General features: G+C 32.9%; 2 protein-coding genes across 3 annotated transcripts; one reads left to right on the top strand and one right to left on the bottom strand.

Annotated features, from left to right (window-relative positions):
• Positions 1 to 1116: 1116 nt before the first annotated feature.
• On the top strand, positions 1117 to 13870 carry LOC110864590 (phosphoinositide phospholipase C 2). 2 transcript variants are annotated; one of them, XM_022113697.2, is made up of 9 exons: positions 1117 to 1555; positions 9099 to 9295; positions 9762 to 9897; positions 9977 to 10225; positions 11292 to 11503; positions 12098 to 12215; positions 13020 to 13172; positions 13255 to 13341; positions 13425 to 13870. In XM_022113697.2, the coding sequence occupies exons 1-9, from the start codon at positions 1235 to 1237 to the stop codon at positions 13716 to 13718; spliced, it is 1767 nt and encodes a 588-aa protein (XP_021969389.1). In that variant the 5' UTR covers positions 1117 to 1234; the 3' UTR covers positions 13719 to 13870. The 2 variants fall into 2 exon arrangements, with proteins under 2 accessions (XP_021969389.1, XP_035830117.1); XM_035974224.1 differs by lacking the exon at positions 1117 to 1555 and adding an exon at positions 8158 to 8345.
• Positions 13871 to 14311: 441 nt separating this feature from the next.
• Positions 14312 to 17638, bottom strand: LOC110864582 (rhodanese-like domain-containing protein 10). Its single transcript, XM_022113685.2, has 2 exons — positions 17045 to 17638; positions 14312 to 14671 (listed from the first exon to the last, which is right to left on the bottom strand). Exons 1-2 carry the CDS (start codon positions 17500 to 17502, stop codon positions 14470 to 14472), a joined length of 660 nt encoding a protein of 219 aa, XP_021969377.1. The 5' UTR covers positions 17503 to 17638; the 3' UTR covers positions 14312 to 14469.
• Between the last annotated feature and the right edge of the window lie 3327 nt (positions 17639 to 20965).

Genomic DNA, 20965 nt, shown 5'->3' on the forward strand with positions numbered 1-20965 from the left:
TTATTAATATGTCGTTGATTACCGATGAATACATTAAAAAATTAGCAAATCAAACTCCATGGTGGATGTCGGTAATCCGTCAGTGATTAATGTCAACGAGCAGCAACATAATTTTGAGATTAGATTTCGGATAAGATTTCTTTTAGGCTTTTTAACCGTTGCCGGTGAGCTATAGGAATATTTGTAGTGCTTTAGTTTGAGATTTCTGTCATGTTATTCAGTCGTTTTCGGTTGAAACAAGTTAGTTACGAGACGTTCCATTAGTGATCAATCGTAAATGCTTTCGAGGGCCGCGGTTTCACATGTGTCGTTCTTGATATATTTATGGTGTATTTATGCCATTCAGTTGTCATTTTCACATTATATGTTCTATCTTGACGAATTCATTGATTTATCTACCTTGGTAATCTTGATTCTCAGTCTGAAGTTTGATGGGATCGATGGTCTTCGGAATAAAAGTTTACAAACGTGATACTAAAGATTTCATATGTGTTAATGAAGACTTCTACATGTATGCTCATAATGTGTGAAAACATGATTTCCACATGAATGTATACATGTGCAGTGGCGAAGCTTGAGCCGAATGATTGAGGGGGGAGGGGGGTTTCGAAAACGTATATACCAAAAAATTTCTATAGAACTGGTGGGTCGAAAACGTATATACCAAAAAATTTCTATATGAAAACTATATATATAACACTACTGAGCGAAAAGTTCGGAGGGTCGGGTGTCATCGTTTATACATATTCAAGGCATACCTATCCCTAAATTCGATTTCTCTAGACACATTTTCACGTGATTCGATACTTAATAGCTTCCTTTTTGATATTGCATTGACACTTTACTTCCCGGTGACAAACAAGCCAAAAATTGAAAAAAAAAAATTCAACAAGACATCAAATCAAGCCATGCAAGGCCGTACGTTATGGATGCATGCTCGTGACCCTCCAAAGACCAAAAAAAAAAAAAAAAAAACAGTATATGGAGTATAAAATTTGGTACCAAAAGTAATGGTAAGTTTTTATTCGAAAGAAAGAAATTTCAATCCATTTCATTATCGCATCTTTTTGTCCATTTGCTGACTAAATAATTTTATTGGGACCCCACCAACTTTTAATAAATTAGTTCATTTTCAGTTTCAATAATTACATACCGATTCTTGTTGGTCCAATATAAATATTCTAACGCGACCAAACTCAAGAATCATAGTCGCTCTCAATTTTCATTCTCAAACATGTCCAAGCAAACATACAGAGTTTGCTGGTGTTTCCGCCGACGGTTCAAGGTCCGTGAGACTGAACCGCCGGCGGACATCAAGGAACTCTTTTGTCGTTACTCTGAGAACGACATCATGACCGCTGAGCAATTGCAGCGGTTCATGGCCGAAGTACAGGGAGATGATAAAGTGACAAAGGAGGAGGCCGAGGCTGCGGTCGATGCTACGATTAAAGAGCTGAAACATCTCCCGATCTTTCACCGGAGACTTCTGAATCTTGAAGCATTTTTTCGGTATCTCATGAGTGACTACAATCCTCCTCTACCTTTTCCTCCTAAGGTATTTTTCAAAAGTCTTTTAACTAATCATCATATTTGAGTATTTGACTTTGTGGATTATTGAAAAAAACCAAGAGATGTATTTCGTTTTATTTCCACTAAAATAATAAACATTAAACAACAAAAAAGCCTTTTTTGTCTGGTGTATTTTTTTATATAAACAGAAACTGAATTTTCATATTGTAAATAAAGATTTGACGCTAAAATAACTTATAATTTCGTTGCAAAAAGCAATCTCACACCAACGGATAAGTAAGTCCAACGGCTTCTAATGAACAATTGAATTAATTTTATCTTAATCGGTATATTGTAAACTGTTTTGAAACATCATAAATGAAAGTTTAGAATAAACGGAGTTACTTGTTGTAAGTCATCAGTCATCTCTGTTAGCAAACAAACTTTTAATATATATTATTATCGGCTAATAACTTGTATAATTAAATGCAATTTCCCTTTAATAAATTATATATTATCTAACTATAAGTTTACTAACATTCAAAAATGATTATTCTCTAAAAAGTATACGTCAATTAACAGAAATAATTAAAAAATCTGTAAAATCTATTAATCTTGTACACATATATAAAAGAACTTGCAAAACTCAATAATATAAACATTTTTCATTAGTTAAATTATTATATTCTGTAGTGTTCGTCCTCAAGTTCCAATGTTATCATATATACGATTTTATATTCTTTATTATGTAGTAACTAGGTTATTGTCCCGTGTAATATATGGGGTGAATCATAATTATAATGTGAAATAAAAAAAAATATGTTTATAATATGATCTAAGTATATATAATATAGAATAATATGCAGACCAAATACGGAATAAATATTGAAGTTTGTATAGTCATTCATAATAATATGATCTGTTATTTGTTTTAGGATTTGTCATAGGAACTTAAAATTTTGTACCACTGTACCATTTGCATATCTCTGACTACGGGTTTCATACGAACAAAATCATTACCATAAAATTTTTTTGGTTGATTCTCTTTCGGTAATTTTTTTGTGTTTTTTTCTATATCTTCTTTTTATTCTTGTCATCGGTTTCGTGCGCAACGGGCTCGTAGTGATTTCAAAACACATGTAAATACAGACTAAATAACAAAATAAGTTCGTCCCAATGCGGTGATTGTGAAAAAACCTAGTTGTTAATATATCTACTTAAATGCAACTTTTTTTCTTTGGAAATATCTAGATATCTTTATTTACTATACAGTTTTAAATGATTGATATAAACAGTTGATTGATACATAAACATTCTGAGTGGTCATTGGATACTATCAAATCTTACTATCTTTTATATGTGTTAAAAATCATGTTAGCAAAGCTAAGTGAGTTTATGACTTTATACCATAACTTAATCCAAACCAAAACATATAAAATCAATAATCCGTATCGGTGTAGAAATATCTTGTTACAATCAAAATAAAATTATAATATAATATTTAAAATTTTTTAATTTAAAATTTAAAATTTATCAATAAAGGATTGATGCACTCATTGAATGACACGTATCTCAAATCAGGTTTCTTTTATTATATAGTGTAGTAATTAACTTAAACTTATTATCTGCTCCCAAATCTATATTTAATCCGACTTTAGAATATATTTACTTTTTATGTATTAAAGATAAATTTATATAAACTTAATGAAACTTGTATGATAAAAAAAATTGCTTGATTTATTCCTTTTAAATAAATCCAAAATAAAATACTAGCTAGTTTTACTTGTATTTATATTTTTAACTTGTGCATCAGTAATTTTTTAAAGAATGACGGAATCTATGTCTATATTTATATTTATATTTATTTATATTTGTATATTTATATTTATTTTTATACTACATAATAAATAAAAATCCAACGAAACAAATGTCATAATTTTAGGTCAACTAAAATTTGTATTTACGCTAATAATGATATTAAGAAAGTTTTTTTAGTTATTCAATATAAATTTAGTGACAAAACTGATTATATAATCATAAACACTTATCATCTATACATAATAAATTATTATTCTTAAGTTATATTTTATTTAACCTGTATAATACACGGGTTTTTTAAAAATACAATTTTTTATAACATTACATTTAGTCTACTCATGTAATACACAGGATTCTAACCAGTGGCGGAGCTTGACCAAAAGTTCCGAGGGGGCGTAAAGTGATGAGTCCCAGATTTTTTTACCTATCGTTATGTTTCGGGTCGGGTCGGCGATTCAGGTCAGGTCAAATAATAATAGTTCCAAATAAAACTAAAAAGTTCATTCATTCAAAGGACCCGTTCTTACACATAAAAACTTGCGATTTTATTGTGTGGTGGGTAATCTAGGGTTAAACAAATAAGAGTTAAAATATATTTACAAAACTACCCATCACTTATATAAAAAGTGATAACAAACTTTACTTTAATTTATACATTGTATAAATATTTAGGATATACAAAGTGTTAACAAACTTTACTTTAACTTATATATTGTATAAATATTTAGGAAAAATAATTGGGGGAGGCGATCCTATATAATTTTTAAAATTTCTGGACGAAAAATCGGAACCTATACACTTCTAACCGAAACATTAGGGTGGGCGGGTGCACCCCCGGACACCAACTAACCTTCGCCTTTGATTCTAACATAGTTTATTAAAAAACAAAACTTCTAGCAAGGAGCAAGAAGAAGAAAAAACTACATGTATAGAAGTGGGTTTTTGAGCCACTCGATCCACAAAATTCTGAATTTATGATAACAATTACTATACCTTTAAAATGATAAGTGCATAATATGATCAAAAAGGGTCTCTCTTCGGTTTCGTTAGACCATGTCATTTCTGAATCTCCAAGTCGCCCATCAAATCACGAACATAACAGACCCAATAATGATTTTCTTTGATGCTGCACTTTAAACTTATCGAGCCACTCCATCAGCGAGCAAGGAGACCAATCAACGGGAATTGGCAACCAAAGTAAAGCAACAACAAGATGCGAAACTCGAATAGCCAGTGAAGTACCACCAAACAAGTGGTCATTTGATTCCCCTTCAACATCACAACAAGGGATTCCCTTTCAACATTACAACAAGGGCATGAAGAGGATGGAATGTCCAAACCTTTATTTTCCAAATTAGCTCTTGTTGGAAGCTTCTTTATAAGCACCTGCCCAACGCAAATACGAACCTACCTAGGAAGGCAAGAAAACCAAATAATAGCCTTTGGACTTGTCGGCAACAAATACTCATCAATTAAAAATCTAACTCCTATGATCGAAAGATCTTTCATATCGATCACCAAATACCACACCCACATCACTTTCAAGAGAATGACGACTCATAAATAAGAGAAAGAAGAGCATCATGTTGTGTATGTTCGGACCCCTTTGATTGGTCCCGGGCCGGCTCCATAGTCTTGCTAACCTAGGCTCGGGCCTAAGGCCATCAAAAAATAAAGGCCTCCAAGTTTTTATATATAGTATATGTATTAGGCTCAAATAAATACGTTTATTTCAAAAACTAAACTAGTTTTTCATTGAAGGAGCCCAAAGTAAATAATGTTTAGCAAAAAATGGCCCAGTTTCAAAGCCCATTTCGTATTAATTTCCAACGATTATAACACAACAACCATCAACCTAATCATCATTATTCAGCGGCCTAAAGCCCCTAAGATACAACTGCAATCATCATTCTCACTTCCCATCGCAACCCTGTTTCAATTTCTAAGCAATCGGCTATCACTAGACGAAATAGGTAACCGTAATCGCCCATGGCAACGGGACCATCGGGATTGGAGGAGAGTTTATGAGTGAAATTAGAGCCCCCACTTCGTAATTCGCTTAGGGTCTCCAAAAGCATTGGAACGGCCCTGGATTGGTAGACGCCAAATCCACCTTAACCTGTTAATGTGTTAATCAACTGTACAATCCTTATTAGCCTCTAATGCAAAAAGCTAAGGAAATCTACCAGAAATAACAAAATTTTGGATTAACTCCTTTTTGGTTAAATGTTATTGGTTATTCTATATAAAACGCAAATTTATATATTTTCTGTAATTGTTAAAATTGTATTATTATTTTATTACTAAGTAACATCCATACATATTTTAAATTGTTAGTATTTTTTTATTTGCATTTATATAAATTGGTGATTGTTGTTCCAAAAATCTGTGATCAGTTAATTTTCACATTCCAAAAGGGTATTTTATTTGGTGAGAGTATTGATGTAGTCAAAGACGTCAAAAGTCACATGGCTGTTTTGCATTTAGTTCTGAGAGCGACATGGTGCCTAACGAAACAGTACCCCATCTAATTTATGATTTGCATGTGAAACTATTCATGGAAAAAGAAAAAGTCTTTGTTTCATATATGTATTTAAAAGTTTTTTTTTTTTTTTTTTTTTCTAATAGTATTTTAAAGTTATTTATAAATATGTATTTATTCAAAGACAAAATTCCATCTATATAAATTTTATATATGAGCTTAACAAATTTATGTAAAATCACCTTCATGTATACGTTAAAAAGTATTTACATGATTTTAGTCCTACCTTACTATATATATATTACCCACCTCCAAATTAAAGTATATGTATAATGACTACTTTATTATTTATATATATTTATGTTATTCTAGTCGAAATCTATGTGAGTGAAATAGGATTGTATTGCTCATGGTATTATAGCTTAGTGACATCTTAGAGGTGAGATAACTCTTAGGGATCATGAGGTTCTGGGTTTGATTCTTACAAGGAAGTTTTTCTCAGATCTATTGGTTTCCCCTTGAATTTATGTATAGACATTATAGCCTAGTGGAAATTGATATGATCGGATGGTTTCACTATATTGGGTTTCCTCCTGATTTTATATATAGACATTATAGCCTAGTGGAGATAGATATGATCGGATGGTTTCACTAGTGACACGATTATACTTCAGTGGTTTATTAGTAATCCAAATTTCCCATTAAAAAAAATAGAATTGTATTAGTTATAACCATATTTAATGTTTATGTCAAACTAACTGAACTCCTAATGAATGGCTGGCAATTAAAATAAAATCTATTATAGTTATTATATTCAACGTGCTACACGCTACTTCTTTTTCCTTCACCCTAAAAGGGCAAAAAGAAAACGTAGCAACCTAGTGTGCAACATATCATGTGGTGCCTTCTCCTGATGTCCCACTAAATTTGTCATTTTTTTGCTGGGATTGTAGGATAAGACAGATAACGTAGATTTTGGGTTTGAATTAAAATATTATATTTTCTCTAAACTTATCTTAGTAATATTAAATAATAACTGATAAATATATTATATTTTTACCTATATTTTTATTTATTATAACAGTCAATGAATTATTAAAACTTTAGTAAAAGACCAATATGTGATTCAATTGAGAATTGGTACCGCACATATAAAAGCAATCTAATTAAAACACGTCTCTTATTTTTGATCAATTGGTGTAATCAGGTTTACAAATAGTTCCTTTTATTTATAAATCTAACTAGCAATTAGACCCGCACGCGTTGCGGCACGGGTACATTGCAAACATCAAATGAATTAGTATAAGGATTATCTGGTCCAGTAACCATATAAAATTTTCAAAGTTGAGCAAGTGTAAAAAAGGAGTAATAGTACAAGAAGCAAAAACGTAAAGTTTAAAACTTGACGGTGTGGTGGCGCTAAAAATGAAGTAATAGTGGAAGGATAAAAAACGCAAAGTTTAAAAATTGAGTGGGGTGATAAAAATGAAGTAACAGTGAAAGGAAAAAAACACAAAGTTTAAAAATTGAGGGGGTGTAAAATTAAGTAATAACGCATGGGTTAAAAATGTAAATTTTAAAAGTAGTGGTAAAAATTGTAAAACTAAGCAATAGCACAAAGGTGAAAATTGTAACTTTCAAAAAGTGAAAGGTGTAAATACAAAACAATATTAAAGGGTTAAAATTGAAAGATTTTACATATTTGAAGGATGCTAGGTGAGAGAAAGCACTGACTTTAAGGTGCTGTTTGTTTTTTCTGCGGGAAAAGGTCTGCAGTCTGCGGATCACATCTGCAGGCATCTGCAGGAGAAGAGGTGGACCAAATGTCTGCAGTTTGCAAGGAGAAGAGGGTTTGTTTTTTTTATATATAAAACCTCTTCTAAGGTTTAAAACACACACACAACACACAGTCACACACTGATCTCTCTCTACTCTCTCTCTACAATCTGCAGATCACCACCGCCGCACCACCATCACCGCACCAACTCCGCCTTCACACCACCGCCATCATCTCAGATCTGGGTTCAACCACCACCACCACCACCGATCTCCGCCATCTCACCAGCTTGTTTGGTTCGATTTGGGGGTTTTCTGGGTTCAACCACCACCACCGATCTCCGATCTGGGTTCGATTTGGGGGTTTTCGTCGTTCAACCACCACCACCGGTCTCCAATCTCTCTCTCTCTCTCTCTCTCTCTCTACGGTATCTCTCTCACTCTCTCTCTCTCTGGGTTCGATTTGGGTTTCGATTTGGGGGTTTTGGGAGCCGCACCGGCGGCGGTGGCAGGGAAGAAGGTGGAGGTGGTGGCGGAGATGGTGGAGGTGGTGGCGGAGACGTGGTGGTTTCGATTTGGGGGTTTTGGGTGGTGTTTGTTTTGTGGGGTACATGTGGTGGCGGTGGCGGTGGTGGTGGAGGTGGTGGCGGAGACGTGGTGGTGGAGGTGGTGGCGGAGATGTGTGGTGGTGGAGGTGATGCAGGTCTGTGGGCAGGAGAAGAGGTCCGCAGACTTAAGGCTATGTCTGCGTGGGGAAGAGGTGAGGCAGACGTTTTTGGTCTGCAGATCTTCCGGAAAACAAACAAGCTGCAGAGTTCAAACATCTGCGCGCCATAAGTGGCCAGAAGTACTTCTGGCCAAAAAAACAAACATCACCTAAGACTTATAAGAATAACTTTTAATCACCAAAAAAATCTAGACTCAAACTAGAATTAAAAAACTATATAAAAAAACCTCTTGATTTATAACTCAGTCACTTTTTAACCGAGTTTTGTAAGTTTTACTTTTTATCCAAGCTTTCACAAAATATGTGAGATTATTCTAACAAATTCTTATTATTCTTTTATTTATTATAACAGTCATTGAATTATTAAAACATTAGTAAAAGATCAATATGTGATTAGATTCTTATTAGAAAAACAAATCAACGTACTTGTTCATAAATGTTGAATATAAGGCATGCATATGTATATATTAGATGATTTTAGAAGACACGAACATGGTATCCATAATCTTTAGTTACACTGTTAATGATACTTTTTCCTCATGTTTTTTTTGTTTAATAATTTAATTACGACGTCATCCCGTTCTTTTGTTTTTAAAACTGCTAGCTTGGTTTTCTTAATTTATTTATATATTTTTGATTTATTAATAATTGCATTAAATCATTTGTTAATGTATATTGTAAATATCTATAGATATAAAAGTGTCAAGCATTTGCAACATATTATATATACATATTGATATTCATATATTTCTATATCTTCTTCCTAACTCGATCTCCAATCTTCAGGTGATGCATGATATGGATGCTCCATTGGCACATTATTTTATATACACCGGACACAACTCGTATCTTACCGGCAACCAAATAAGCAGCGATTGCAGCGTTGTCCCCATCATCGAATCGCTTAAGAGAGGCGTTCGTGTCATTGAGCTCGACATGTGGCCTAACTCCACTAAAGATGATATTGATATTGTCCATGGAGGGTAACTTTTTTACTTTATTTCGAAATTAGTATATATTGTACAACTAAAATGAAATGCATAAACAAACCTATGAATTAATAAATATAACTTTTAGTTAGTATTAATAAATATCATTTTCTAGTCCATTTTCCTTGTACATTTAAAGGGGAAAACTATGTAGCAACCATAAGGTTGCTGTCATGTGACAGACGTGAAGGTCACGAGTTCGAGTCGAGTGATGAAAAGTTGAAAACAACCTTTTACAGAAATGCAGGGTAAGGATGCCTACGTCATATATCTGATATGGCTGTCATGACACACTCCTCGGACCCTGTGCATGCGGGAGCCTCATGCATTTCCTTGTAAATTTGATTAAATACAAATGATCTCTTAACTACAATAAGCTAGCACTTTCACTTCAATCTAAAATTGTAACTATTATGATGATTTTTGATGATTCTAACAAGACGGTCAACATAAAATACAGGACATTAACAGCACCAGTCAAATTAAACAAGTGCTTGGAAGCCATCAAGACACATGCATTTGTTGCATCTGAATATCCTGTCATCCTCACTCTTGAAGATCACCTGACTCCTGATCTTCAAGCCAAAGTTGCAAAGGTAATAAAAAATTAACATAATTTTGCATATTAACTTTGTTCATGGTCCTTACAATTATAATCCTATGTTCTTTCCATAGATGGTGACCGAAACATTCGGTGATGTATTATATTGCTCCGAATCAGAAGCTATGATAGATTTTCCTTCCCCTGAATCGCTAAAGAAGCGAATAGTAGTCTCAACAAAACCGCCAAAGGAATATCTTGACACTGCCAAGAGCATGAAGGGAAATGATGAGGACTCCGTGAAGATGAAAACCGCATCCGAAGATGATCCATGGGGTGTAGAATTTTCAGACACTCTTGAGAAACCTATGCCCTTAGATAAGGTTTGAACTTATGTTCAAATTGTATTTTAAATTAATCATAACTAGGTTTTATTGGTGTCGCACGTTGCGACGAAACGAAACAAATGATAATGTTAAACAAACGATATTTGAAAAAGAAGCATGTTGTTTCGAAAGCCAAACCGTAGAATTGGTTTAGTTTATTATCGTACCGTAAAACGATACCAAATAAATACTTTAGTTTGAATATAACATTAATTTTAACAATACTTATATCAGAATCTCAAGGGGGGGGGGGGGAGGGGGTTGCGTACTTAAGTTTTTTCTTTTTAAATAAATATTAAATTAATTGATAAAGGTAATAATATTTAAAAGAAAAACAGAATAATTAAAAATAAAAAGTAAATGACAAAAGGTAATATGGTTAAAAAAAATAAAAAAAAAGAAATATGTTAAAGCTAAATATAATAATAAGATATTATAATATTAAAATAGTAAAATATTAAAAAAAAACTTTATATTACTTTAAATTTCAAATTACTATACATCGTCCTTCAACAACAATATATATATATATATGGGTTAGGTTAACGTACAAATGCCCTTATCGTACATTACGTACGCTACAATCTCAGCCGTCCGATCATCTTCCCGCATTGAATTCGCATGTTGTTTTTTTGTAACAATTTCGCATGTTGGTTTTTTAACATGCGATTTCATCAAATTTACCACATGCGAAATTGTTACAAAAAAACAACATGCTATTTCATCAAAATTATCAGATGCGAAATTGGTACAAAAAACAACATGCGAATTCATCAAAAATTATCACATGCGAAATTGTTATAAAAAAACAACATGCTATTTCATCAAAATTATCACATGCGGAATTGGTACAAAAAAACAACATGCGAACTCATAAAAAATTATCACATGCGAAATTGTTATAAAAAAACAACATGCGATTTTAAAATGCGGGAAGATGATCTGACGGCTGAGATTGAAGCGTACGTAATGTACGATAAGCAATATTGTCCAGTACTCTTTACGTGGCTCTTAACTATTTGAAAGAATTTGGTTTAATTAAACACGAAGCATTTTCTTTCAGGATCATAAGGATGAAGAATTTCACTATGAAGAAGAGAGTGTGAAGCATAATTTGGAACCCGAGTACAAACAACTAATCGCAATCCAAGCGAAGAAACTTAAAGGAGGAGTGAAAGACTGGCTACATGATGATCCTACAGCCGCTAAGCGGATTAGTCTCAGGGAAACACGACTCGATAAGGCCATTGAGAATCATGCAACAGATGTCATCAAGTAAAACATAACCTTCTTTCTAAATACACTACAACAAATAGTTATCTAAATATACAGCATGAGGTTGACTTTCTTTAGTAGTCAAACTTGTAGAATTATGCAGTCCATGCTTCCTCTTGTTTTAAAAAAAAACTAATTAATTTAGACAATTTGCTCTATATATTTTTAAGTCTGTATGAATAAAGTTTTTTTTTTTTTTTTTTTTTTTTTTTTTTTTTTTTTTTTTTTGAGTAAACTGCCATTTTGGTCCCTGAGGTTTCGCCAGTTTTGCCACTTTAGTCCAAATCTCAAACCTTTTACATCTGGGTCCCCGTGGTTTCAGTTTTATTGCCATTTTGGTCCAAAAATGAAATTAGGTCTTGTTTGTCTTATAAAACTCTTCTATTTAGTCCAAATCTCAAACATTTTACATCTGGGTCCCTGTGGTTTCAGTTTACTCTTTTTTTTTTCATTTTTGTTCATATTTATACATTGTTTTGGGTTACAAATATAATTTTTTACACGTTTATAAGTAATCAAATGTGTATAAATTCTATATTTTTTGTAATGGTTATAAGTTGTCAATGTGTCTCAACTTTGTTTATTGTCTTGAAGGTTTACCCAAAGAAACTTGTTGAGGGTGTTCCCAAAAGGCTCACGAGTTGACTCATCAAACTACAATCCGTTAATTGGTTGGACTCATGGGGCTCAAATGGTTGCATTTAACATGCAGGTTTGTTCATTCTCACTTCATTTCAATTTATTTGTTATATCATTATCACCATACTTTTGATTGCTATATATTATTACTTTTAGTACTTAGATAACGAGTTAAAAGCATAAATGTTCCATATAATAGTTAGGTAAAGAGTTAATCACGTTTTTCGTCTCTGTGGTTTGTCAAAAATCACTACTTCAATCCATTAGTTTAGAAATTGCCAAAATAGTCCTTGTGGTTTCACTTTCCAAACTATTACAGTCCACCCTTACTAACGTCATCCAATTATTCTGTTAGTTTATTTGAGATGACCATAATGCCCATGCTATTAAAATTAAAATTAAAATAAATGAACAGTTAGTTACGTTTTTTGTCCCTGTAATTTGTTAAAAGTAATCATTACAGTCCATAAGTTTAAAAATTGCCAAAATAGTAAGAAGCTTAGCATTTCTAGTTTCAAATTTGTAACACCTTCAAGATCTGACATTTTACCCTTTTACAAACCATGGGACTGTTTATGTATAACTTACTAAAACAATAAAGGAACAAACTATATAATTTTTTTTCTAGTAAATTACACAAATGGTCCATTTGCTAGTAAAATGGTAAAATAGTCATTTTACGAAAACTTACTGAGAATCGAAAGAAAAAAACTTCAAAATTTGCGGCACAACTTAATTTGATCTAGTCGAGCTTGATTTTTTTTTTTTTTTTTTTTTTTTTTTTTTTTTTTTTGTAAATGACTCATTTTGACCCGTTACCCAATCGAACTTGGTGGCCCATTTAATACAGTAGAACTAATGTTTTTGGTCGCCACAGACCCATGGGAGGTCACTATGGCTGATGCAAGGAATGTTCAGAGCCAATGGAGGCTGCGGGTACGTTAAAAAACCAGATTTCTTTCTTAAAAACGGCCCCGAAGACAAGATCTTTGATCCTAAAAACACACTTCCTGTTAAAAAGACTCTCAAGGTATCACAAACTCATAAGCTTTATAACCTTCATCTTGCGAATCAAAGTTCGGTTTTAAAGCCGAATATATTGTGTTTTTCAGGTGAAAATATATATTGGTGATGGGTGGCACTTGGACTTCAAAGAAACACATTTTGATATTTATTCACCCCCAGATTTCTATGTCAAGGTTCCTTCTCATACCCAAGTTACAATCTCCGTTGACTTTTTTATGTTGACTTTCATAACAGATGAGTCAAACTTTTGTTTTAGGTTGGAATTGCTGGAGTTCAAGCTGACTCAGTTATGAAGAAAACAAAGATTCTACAAGATGACTGGACACCAAAATGGGAAGAAGATTTTGAGTTCCCGTTAATGGTTCCAGAGCTTGCATTGCTTCGCGTAGAGGTACATGAATATGATATGACTGAAAAAGATGATTTTGGAGGACAAACTTGTCTTCCGGTATTTGAATTGCGATCAGGAATTCGAGCTGTACCACTTCATGATCAAAAAGGTGATAAATACAAGTCTGTGAAGCTGCTTATGCGTTTTGATTTTGTATAAGTTATAATCATTTACTTCATGTTTTGTTTTACAATATAGTGATTAATGTGGTTTTGTAAATGTTGGACAAATGGAAAATATATGTTTGTATAAACGCTATATCATGCTATTTATTCAGGTTATATATCATAGTAATAAAAAGAGTTTTTGAAGTCAAATACCCTAAATTTCAACTTAAAGATAATAAAAACAAGAGTTAATTACTGTTTTCGTCCATGTGGTTTGTCAAAAATCACTATTTCAGTCCATTAGTTTAAAAATTGCGATTTCAGTCCCTTTGGTTTCACTTTCGTAACCATTTCAGTCCACCTCGTAACCATTTCAGTCCCTGTACTAACATAATAAATGGATTGAAATGGTTACGAAAGTGAAACAACAAGGACTGAAATCACAATTTTTATACTAATGGACTGAAATATTGATTTTTGACAAACCATAGGGACGAAAACAGTAATTAACTATTAAAACAATAACAACTTAATAAAACTAATAGTGATAAGTTTATTAGGTGTTAAGTGAGTGATGGTTTGTATCTGGATTTGGAACTTTGAAACATAAAGTTTGACCTCTAAAAGTCAAGGATCATCTATTACTTTAGAAGCAATTAACAGTGATATTTTGAATAGGGATAAAATTAGACAATTTGTACATTAATTCTTAAACTAACTTCAAAATGTCCAAAAACTTGAAGAAGCAAATCCATAAAATACATGGCATAAATGACTTTTTAGGTCAAAAGTCAACATGTTAGTTAATTGTTCTTCCCCACAGCTTGTAACAAAAGAAGGATCTTAAGGAAGTAATAAGATGCACCTCCAATGGTGGCATACTGCAACTTCTCTGGCCCTTCAACTTCTGGGAAATCGCCATCAGTGGCGCGATTGAATCCTCCAGCCAACCATCCTAAGTTTGTATATCCGTTTTTATGTAACTTTGATGTTGCCATCATAGATCTGCGACATAAAAATCATAATCACGATCCCAAATGTTTAGTTATTAATCACATTCGCGTCTCTACTGTGTTAGAGAAAAAAAAGCAATCGCTTAGTGTCCCAAATTATTTTTAGGAATTTGGGTTCTAACCATGATTGACAATGTTATAGCCCCGGAAATTTAAAAAGGGGAAATCTCAAAAATAGTCATTGACCAAGCTTTAGTTTCAAAATGACCACCTCCTAAGTCTTGGAAGAGAGTATCTCTCTCAAGACTTGGGAGGTGGCCATTTTAGAAGTAGGGATTGGTCAATGGCCATTTTCAAGATTTTCCCATTTAAAAACATATGCTTCTTTTGACATAAAAACACCATCTACGACTATATCGGCTATATATCTGTGTGAATTATCTTAAATTTACTTGTGTTAATTGATATAAACAGAGCCGGCCTAGACCATAGGCGAGAAGGACGCCTAGTCTGGCCACTTTTTAGACCCGGGGGGGGGGGGGGGACTGGGGGAGTGGTAGTGTTGGTTGGGCGGGGGAAGCTAGTCAACGCTAGCTAAGCCACTCCGGGCCAACGTTGGTGTTGGTGTTGCCCTTTTGGGGTCGCTATCGAGCCTGGCGTGGGGCGGGGTGGCGGGGTGATGTGGCTAGCCATGATTGGACCTTCGAGTAAAGCCCCCATCCCAAGCCCCCACTCCCCGCAGTCTTACCAAGGGCCCTAAATTTTTAAAAGTTTCCTATATATTTTTTATTTTTAAATATACTATGATTTTGCTACATGTATTGCTGTAACGTTAATCGTCATTTAAAAAAGAGTAAATTGCTAAAATAGTCCCTAACGTTTGTTCACATTTGCTAGATCCATCCAAAACAAGATTTTTTCTCATATGAACCACTGAGGTTTCAAAAAAGTTGCTAAATCCATCCAAACTTCAAGGACGATTTTAGCAATTTAATAAAACAAACTTTTTTTGGATGAATTTAGCAAATGTGAACAAACGTGAGGGACGATTTTAGCAATTTACTCTATTTTTTTGGTTTCATCTTTTTATTATATCTCTTAATTAGCATAAAATCTATTTATTTTCATCTTTTTATTAAATTTCTTATTTAACATAAAATCTACTAGTTTTTTTTTTTTGAACAACGAATTTCTAGAACAAGCGATAGATTCGCACCTGCTTTTGCAGGCCCTCCACCCCACTCTGGCCAAGACTATGTTGTCTTAACCGGGCTCACGCTTGGTATCAGAGTTTGGTTTGGCGCTCCCCGACAAAATTTCCAGCCTACTACCATATGCGAGTATTGCACCCTCCACAAGAGCCGAAAACTCTATGGAGTAAATGCACTGTAATAGAAAACTCGGGTGTACTCCGCGGGTTTCGAACCTGTGACCAGGCCTCCACCCAGAAATTTTTTTTGTTCATTTATAAAATAAAATACACGTTCTTGCTAAACAGGAAACAAATTAAACCGTTGAAAACATTTTCTCGTATAATTAACTTTATTAAAGGATTAGTAATGAGTAAAATGTTTACATTTTAAAAGACTTGGTGAGATGATTATAAATATAAAACCGTATTCATAATTGTAAAATATAAATGATTAATCTTTATTATGAAGTGGGTGAAGGCCTGGTCACAGGTTCGAAACCCGGAGAGCACACCCGAGTTTTCTATTACAGTGCATTTACTCCAGAGAGTTTTCGGCTCTTGTGGAGGGTGCAACTACTCACATATGGCAGTAGGCTGGAAATTTTGTCGGGGAGCGCCAAGTCAAACTCTGATGCCAAGCGTGAGCCCGGTTAAGACAACATAGTCTTGGCCAGAGTGGGGTGGAGGCCCTGCAAAAGCAGGTGCGAATCTATCGCCTGTTGTAGAAATTCGCCGTTCAAAGAAAAAAAAAACTAGTAGATTTTATGTTAAATAAGAAATTTAATAAAAAGATGAAAATAAATAGATTTTATGTTAATTAAGAGATATAATAAAAAGATGAAAATAAAAAAATAGAGTAAATTGCTAAAATCGTCCCTGACGTTTGTTCACATTTGCTAAATCCATCCAAAAAAAGTTTGTTTTATTAAATTGCTAAAATCGTCCCTGAAGTTTGGATGGATTTAGCAAGTTTTTTGAAACCTCAGTGGTTCATATGAGAAAAAATCTTTTTTTGGATGGATCTAGCAAATGTGAACAAACGTTAGGGACTATTTTAGCAATTTACTCTTTAAAAAAATAGTTTATATAATTTGTTAAAAAATTAGTTTATATAATTCTTCAGGGCTTAAGTGCCTTTTTTTCCGACTCGTATATGATGCTTGAATCATCAGGACCTGAATATAAACAACCATAAATATTCTTGAAGCTACTCAGATTAGTTATTAATATTACCTTAAACCTTCACCACAAGCAACAAGAAGTTTAGTGGACTTATCAGGAACCATCTTCTCCACTTGATCAAGAAAATCAGGATTGATCATAGTAAAACTCTGACCAGTCCATGCACCAATATAACCAAAGTGAACCCATTTTTTCAATAGGGTAAGGGGTCCATTATCCATGTCCTGGACAAACAATGGCACGTGCATTGACCCTGAAACACGTGACTTCTCTCTCTCCCATTCTGGCCTGATATCAAGGAGTTTGTATCCTCCATCATTAATGGCTGCTGCAGCTTCTTTTGGAACAATGGCAACCACGGTGCCGGACTGTATCAGTTTTTGTGGGTTGCCGGAGATTGCATAGACTTTGACGGTGGTTGTGCGGTGGTGGGGATGGGTGGAGGAGGGTGGTTGTTTTGGATGGCTCAAAGAGAATGAGTGAAGATGATGGTTTAGTTGGATATCCATATTCTATCTTATCTCTCCTTATCAAAGACCAACGGTCCAAGTAACATACAATCCGAATTTGTCATTAAAAGAAAAACTTAAGAATAAAATAAAAGGTAATTGTGACAAAATATATAATTTGGATAACATTTAAGATAAAGTTGTAGGATATAGATAAGATTATAATAAATAGACTAAAATGACAAAATAGATGTCACGTTTAAAAATAAAACTTTTTCTAGAGTAAATTGCCATTTTAATCTTTAGGTTTATTCAAATTTTTTATTTTAGTCTAAATAGTTTTTTTTTCTCTGGTTTCCTGATTTTTTCGTATTTATTGTCATTTTCATTCAACCACCTAACTTCAACCAAAAGTCACAGCCAACTTAGGGATTTTTTCGTATTTGTTGTCATTTTCATTCAACCACCTAACTTCAACCAAAAGTCACAGCCAACTTAGAGACAGTTTTGTCACTTTACATATTTATTTAGTTTTATCTATTTTTTATTAAATAACCTTTTAACTAATAAAAAACATAAAACAATATATATATATATATATATATATAGTGTGAGGTTCATTGGGGAACACTAAAAAAATGGGGAACCGGGGAACCCCTCTAAAAGCCATTGGATCTAAAAATTGGAAGGCTGAGATTAGATCTCACCCATTGTGAAGGAAAAAGGAAGGGAGGGTAGATTTGGAATAAATGAAAATTTGATTTTTACAACCCTAATCCATCTTGTTTGTTCACCACCGCTCCTCCGTCCCTGAAACCACTGAACTCCACCACTCCTCCGCCTTTGACATCACCGCACTCCGCCGTCTTGTTGCATACTAACATAAATCTTCGCCGGAATTTATTATGCGTCTGTTCAGATCTCATACTTTGATCTTTCTATCAACTTCGCTACTGGAATGAAACGACTTAAATCACCGGCGTCTATCGCCGCCATGGACGGTGAAGAAAGAGCTTAATTTACATCGGAAATGAATCTTCGGATGTCGGTAATTCCGGCTACAATCCAGGTGAGTTGCAAAATCAATGACCTCTTAGTATGTATTATCTTTAGTTCTTAATCTATTTCAGAAAAGCTAGAATTTGAATTCCTCATGTAGATTTTTAATGAATTAATGAACTGATATGATCGTGAATCTGTTCGATTTCATCTATTTTCTTCTGGTTGTGTCAATTTGAAGCCCTAGATTTACTCATGAGGTTGAAACACTTGAATTCTGCAAACATAACTGAATCTAATTTAGTAATAGTGAATTATCAGCATAGTTTCGTAACTGTTTTGAATGCATATGAGATTGTGTATTGAATTTATCTCAAAATTTTAAATTCACATGTAAAATTATGTAAAAAAATAGGTGTTTCCTGGATGAGCGCAGTAAGTCAATTCATGTCATTTGCAAGGGTTTTAATTGAAACACTTCTAATTTTACATGTTAAACTTATTTGAAACTTATTACACGAACTTCCAAACTTGCAATATATTGAATTCACCTTTCGGGTTCAAATCTAGAAGAGTAAAAAGCTCAAGATCAGAAACAACCAGCTCAAAGCTACATTCATCTCCACAAAATCCTTTTTAGAACGTTGACCATATGTTTAATAAGCTGCTTTTTACTTGTAAAAACTCGTATATTTGGTATGATGATCCTTACGCCCCCTCGATTCGCATTGAGACTATCTAGACTGGCTTTCGGGGTTGCGGCTGAATGTGATTGGGTTGTAGTTCATCTTTGTGAATGTTCAATTTTTTAAACATTCAGTCTTCTAAGTCCTAGTTAAGATACTGGTCCTGCAGGATGAGTTTTTTTAATAACTAACTTCGCCTGATTCATGTTATTTGAAGAGCATGTGTTTGGATTAATGTTCAATTTTTTTGTTTCTTGGTGAGTTATGAGTTTGATAACATTGAGTTTATAGGTTACATTGAACCGGTGTTGGTGATTCTTCATGAGAAAGAACTCACATGGGTTGGGCGTCTTTCATAAAAGCATCATACATGTGTAATTTCTGCACTAAGTATCAGTACCAGTTTGAAGCAACATCAACTTATATGGTCTCCCACTGTAAGTTCTTATTACTCAAGCAACACATAACTTTTATTTTTCTTTTAGATAGATTTGTTGATGCTGGAATTAATAGGGAAGTACTTTCTACTATTCTTTTCTTATGTTTTTATTGATAAGAACACATTTTCAATATGAGATATTTATTTTAGGCTCTAATAGTTTGTGCAAATGCCAGGTATATCTGTTTTCATACTCAGATATTGGCTTTCTTTACAGGTGAATTCTAAAGTCATTACAAAATCAAGAACAATGAGGTTATATGGCAAGTCCTCAGGCATAAGCACTGTAGTTTTATATGTCCAAGTGAGTCTTTTAACTTTGACTCCAGGGCTAGGGGTACCAAACTATAGTTATGTAGATTCGACATAGTTTCCACTATAGGTATGTGAATAAGCTTGTAGCCTCTCTAAACTTGTATTTGAACCCCTTCCCTCTTCTGTCGTCGTGCCTAAGCTTGGACTATTCATCTCGTAGAGCTTCAAACCCATCGACAATACTTTATAAAAATTCGTGTTTATCCGTCTAATTTATTATATTGTGTAGGGGTGGGTTCAATGGACAGCCTTGGAAAAAGTGGGGAACATGTATTTAACATATTGAATATATTATAAAAATTCAATTTAACATGTTAAAAATTAATTTTCTAAAAAAAAAGTTTTGGAATAAATACATCTAGAACCCTTTTTAATAAAAAAATTTTTTAAAAATAAAACATTTCTTAAAAACAGTTGATGAAAGGTAAAAAAAATTACAAATTGAGAACCATATATTTAACATGTTAAATATATTATAAAAAATAGATTTAACATGTTACTTGAACCAAATAAATGGTAAAAAAAATTAAAAACCAAGGAACAATGCATTTAGCATTTTAAATATTTAACATGTTAAATATATTGTTTTTTTTTTCACAAAATGCATAAAACACTTAAATAAACGGTAAAAAAAATTAAAAACCAAGGAACAATGTATTTAGCATTTTAAATATTTTATAAAAATTTAATTTAACATGTTAAAATATATTCTAAAAAAATTTAATTTAACATGTTAAAATATTTTATAAAAATTTAATTTAACATGTTAAAATATATTCTAAAAAAAGTTTTGGAATAAATACATCTAGAAGCCTTTTTAATAAAAAAAAATCAAAAATAGAAAATTTCTAAAAAAATACTTTTCATAAAAATTTAATTTAATATGTTAAAATATTTTATAAATATTTAATTTAACATGTTAAATCATATTCTAAAAAAAATTAATTTAACATGTTAAAATATTTTATAAAAAATTAATTTAACATGTTAAAATATATTATAAAAAAGTTTTGGAATAAATACATCTAGAAGCCTTTTTAATAAAAAAATTCAAAAATAAAAAATTTCTAAAATTTTTTTTAAT

This window comes from Helianthus annuus, chromosome 1 (genome assembly GCF_002127325.2).
Source record: "Helianthus annuus cultivar XRQ/B chromosome 1, HanXRQr2.0-SUNRISE, whole genome shotgun sequence".
In the NCBI taxonomy this organism is placed as follows: Eukaryota; Viridiplantae; Streptophyta; class Magnoliopsida; order Asterales; family Asteraceae; genus Helianthus; species Helianthus annuus.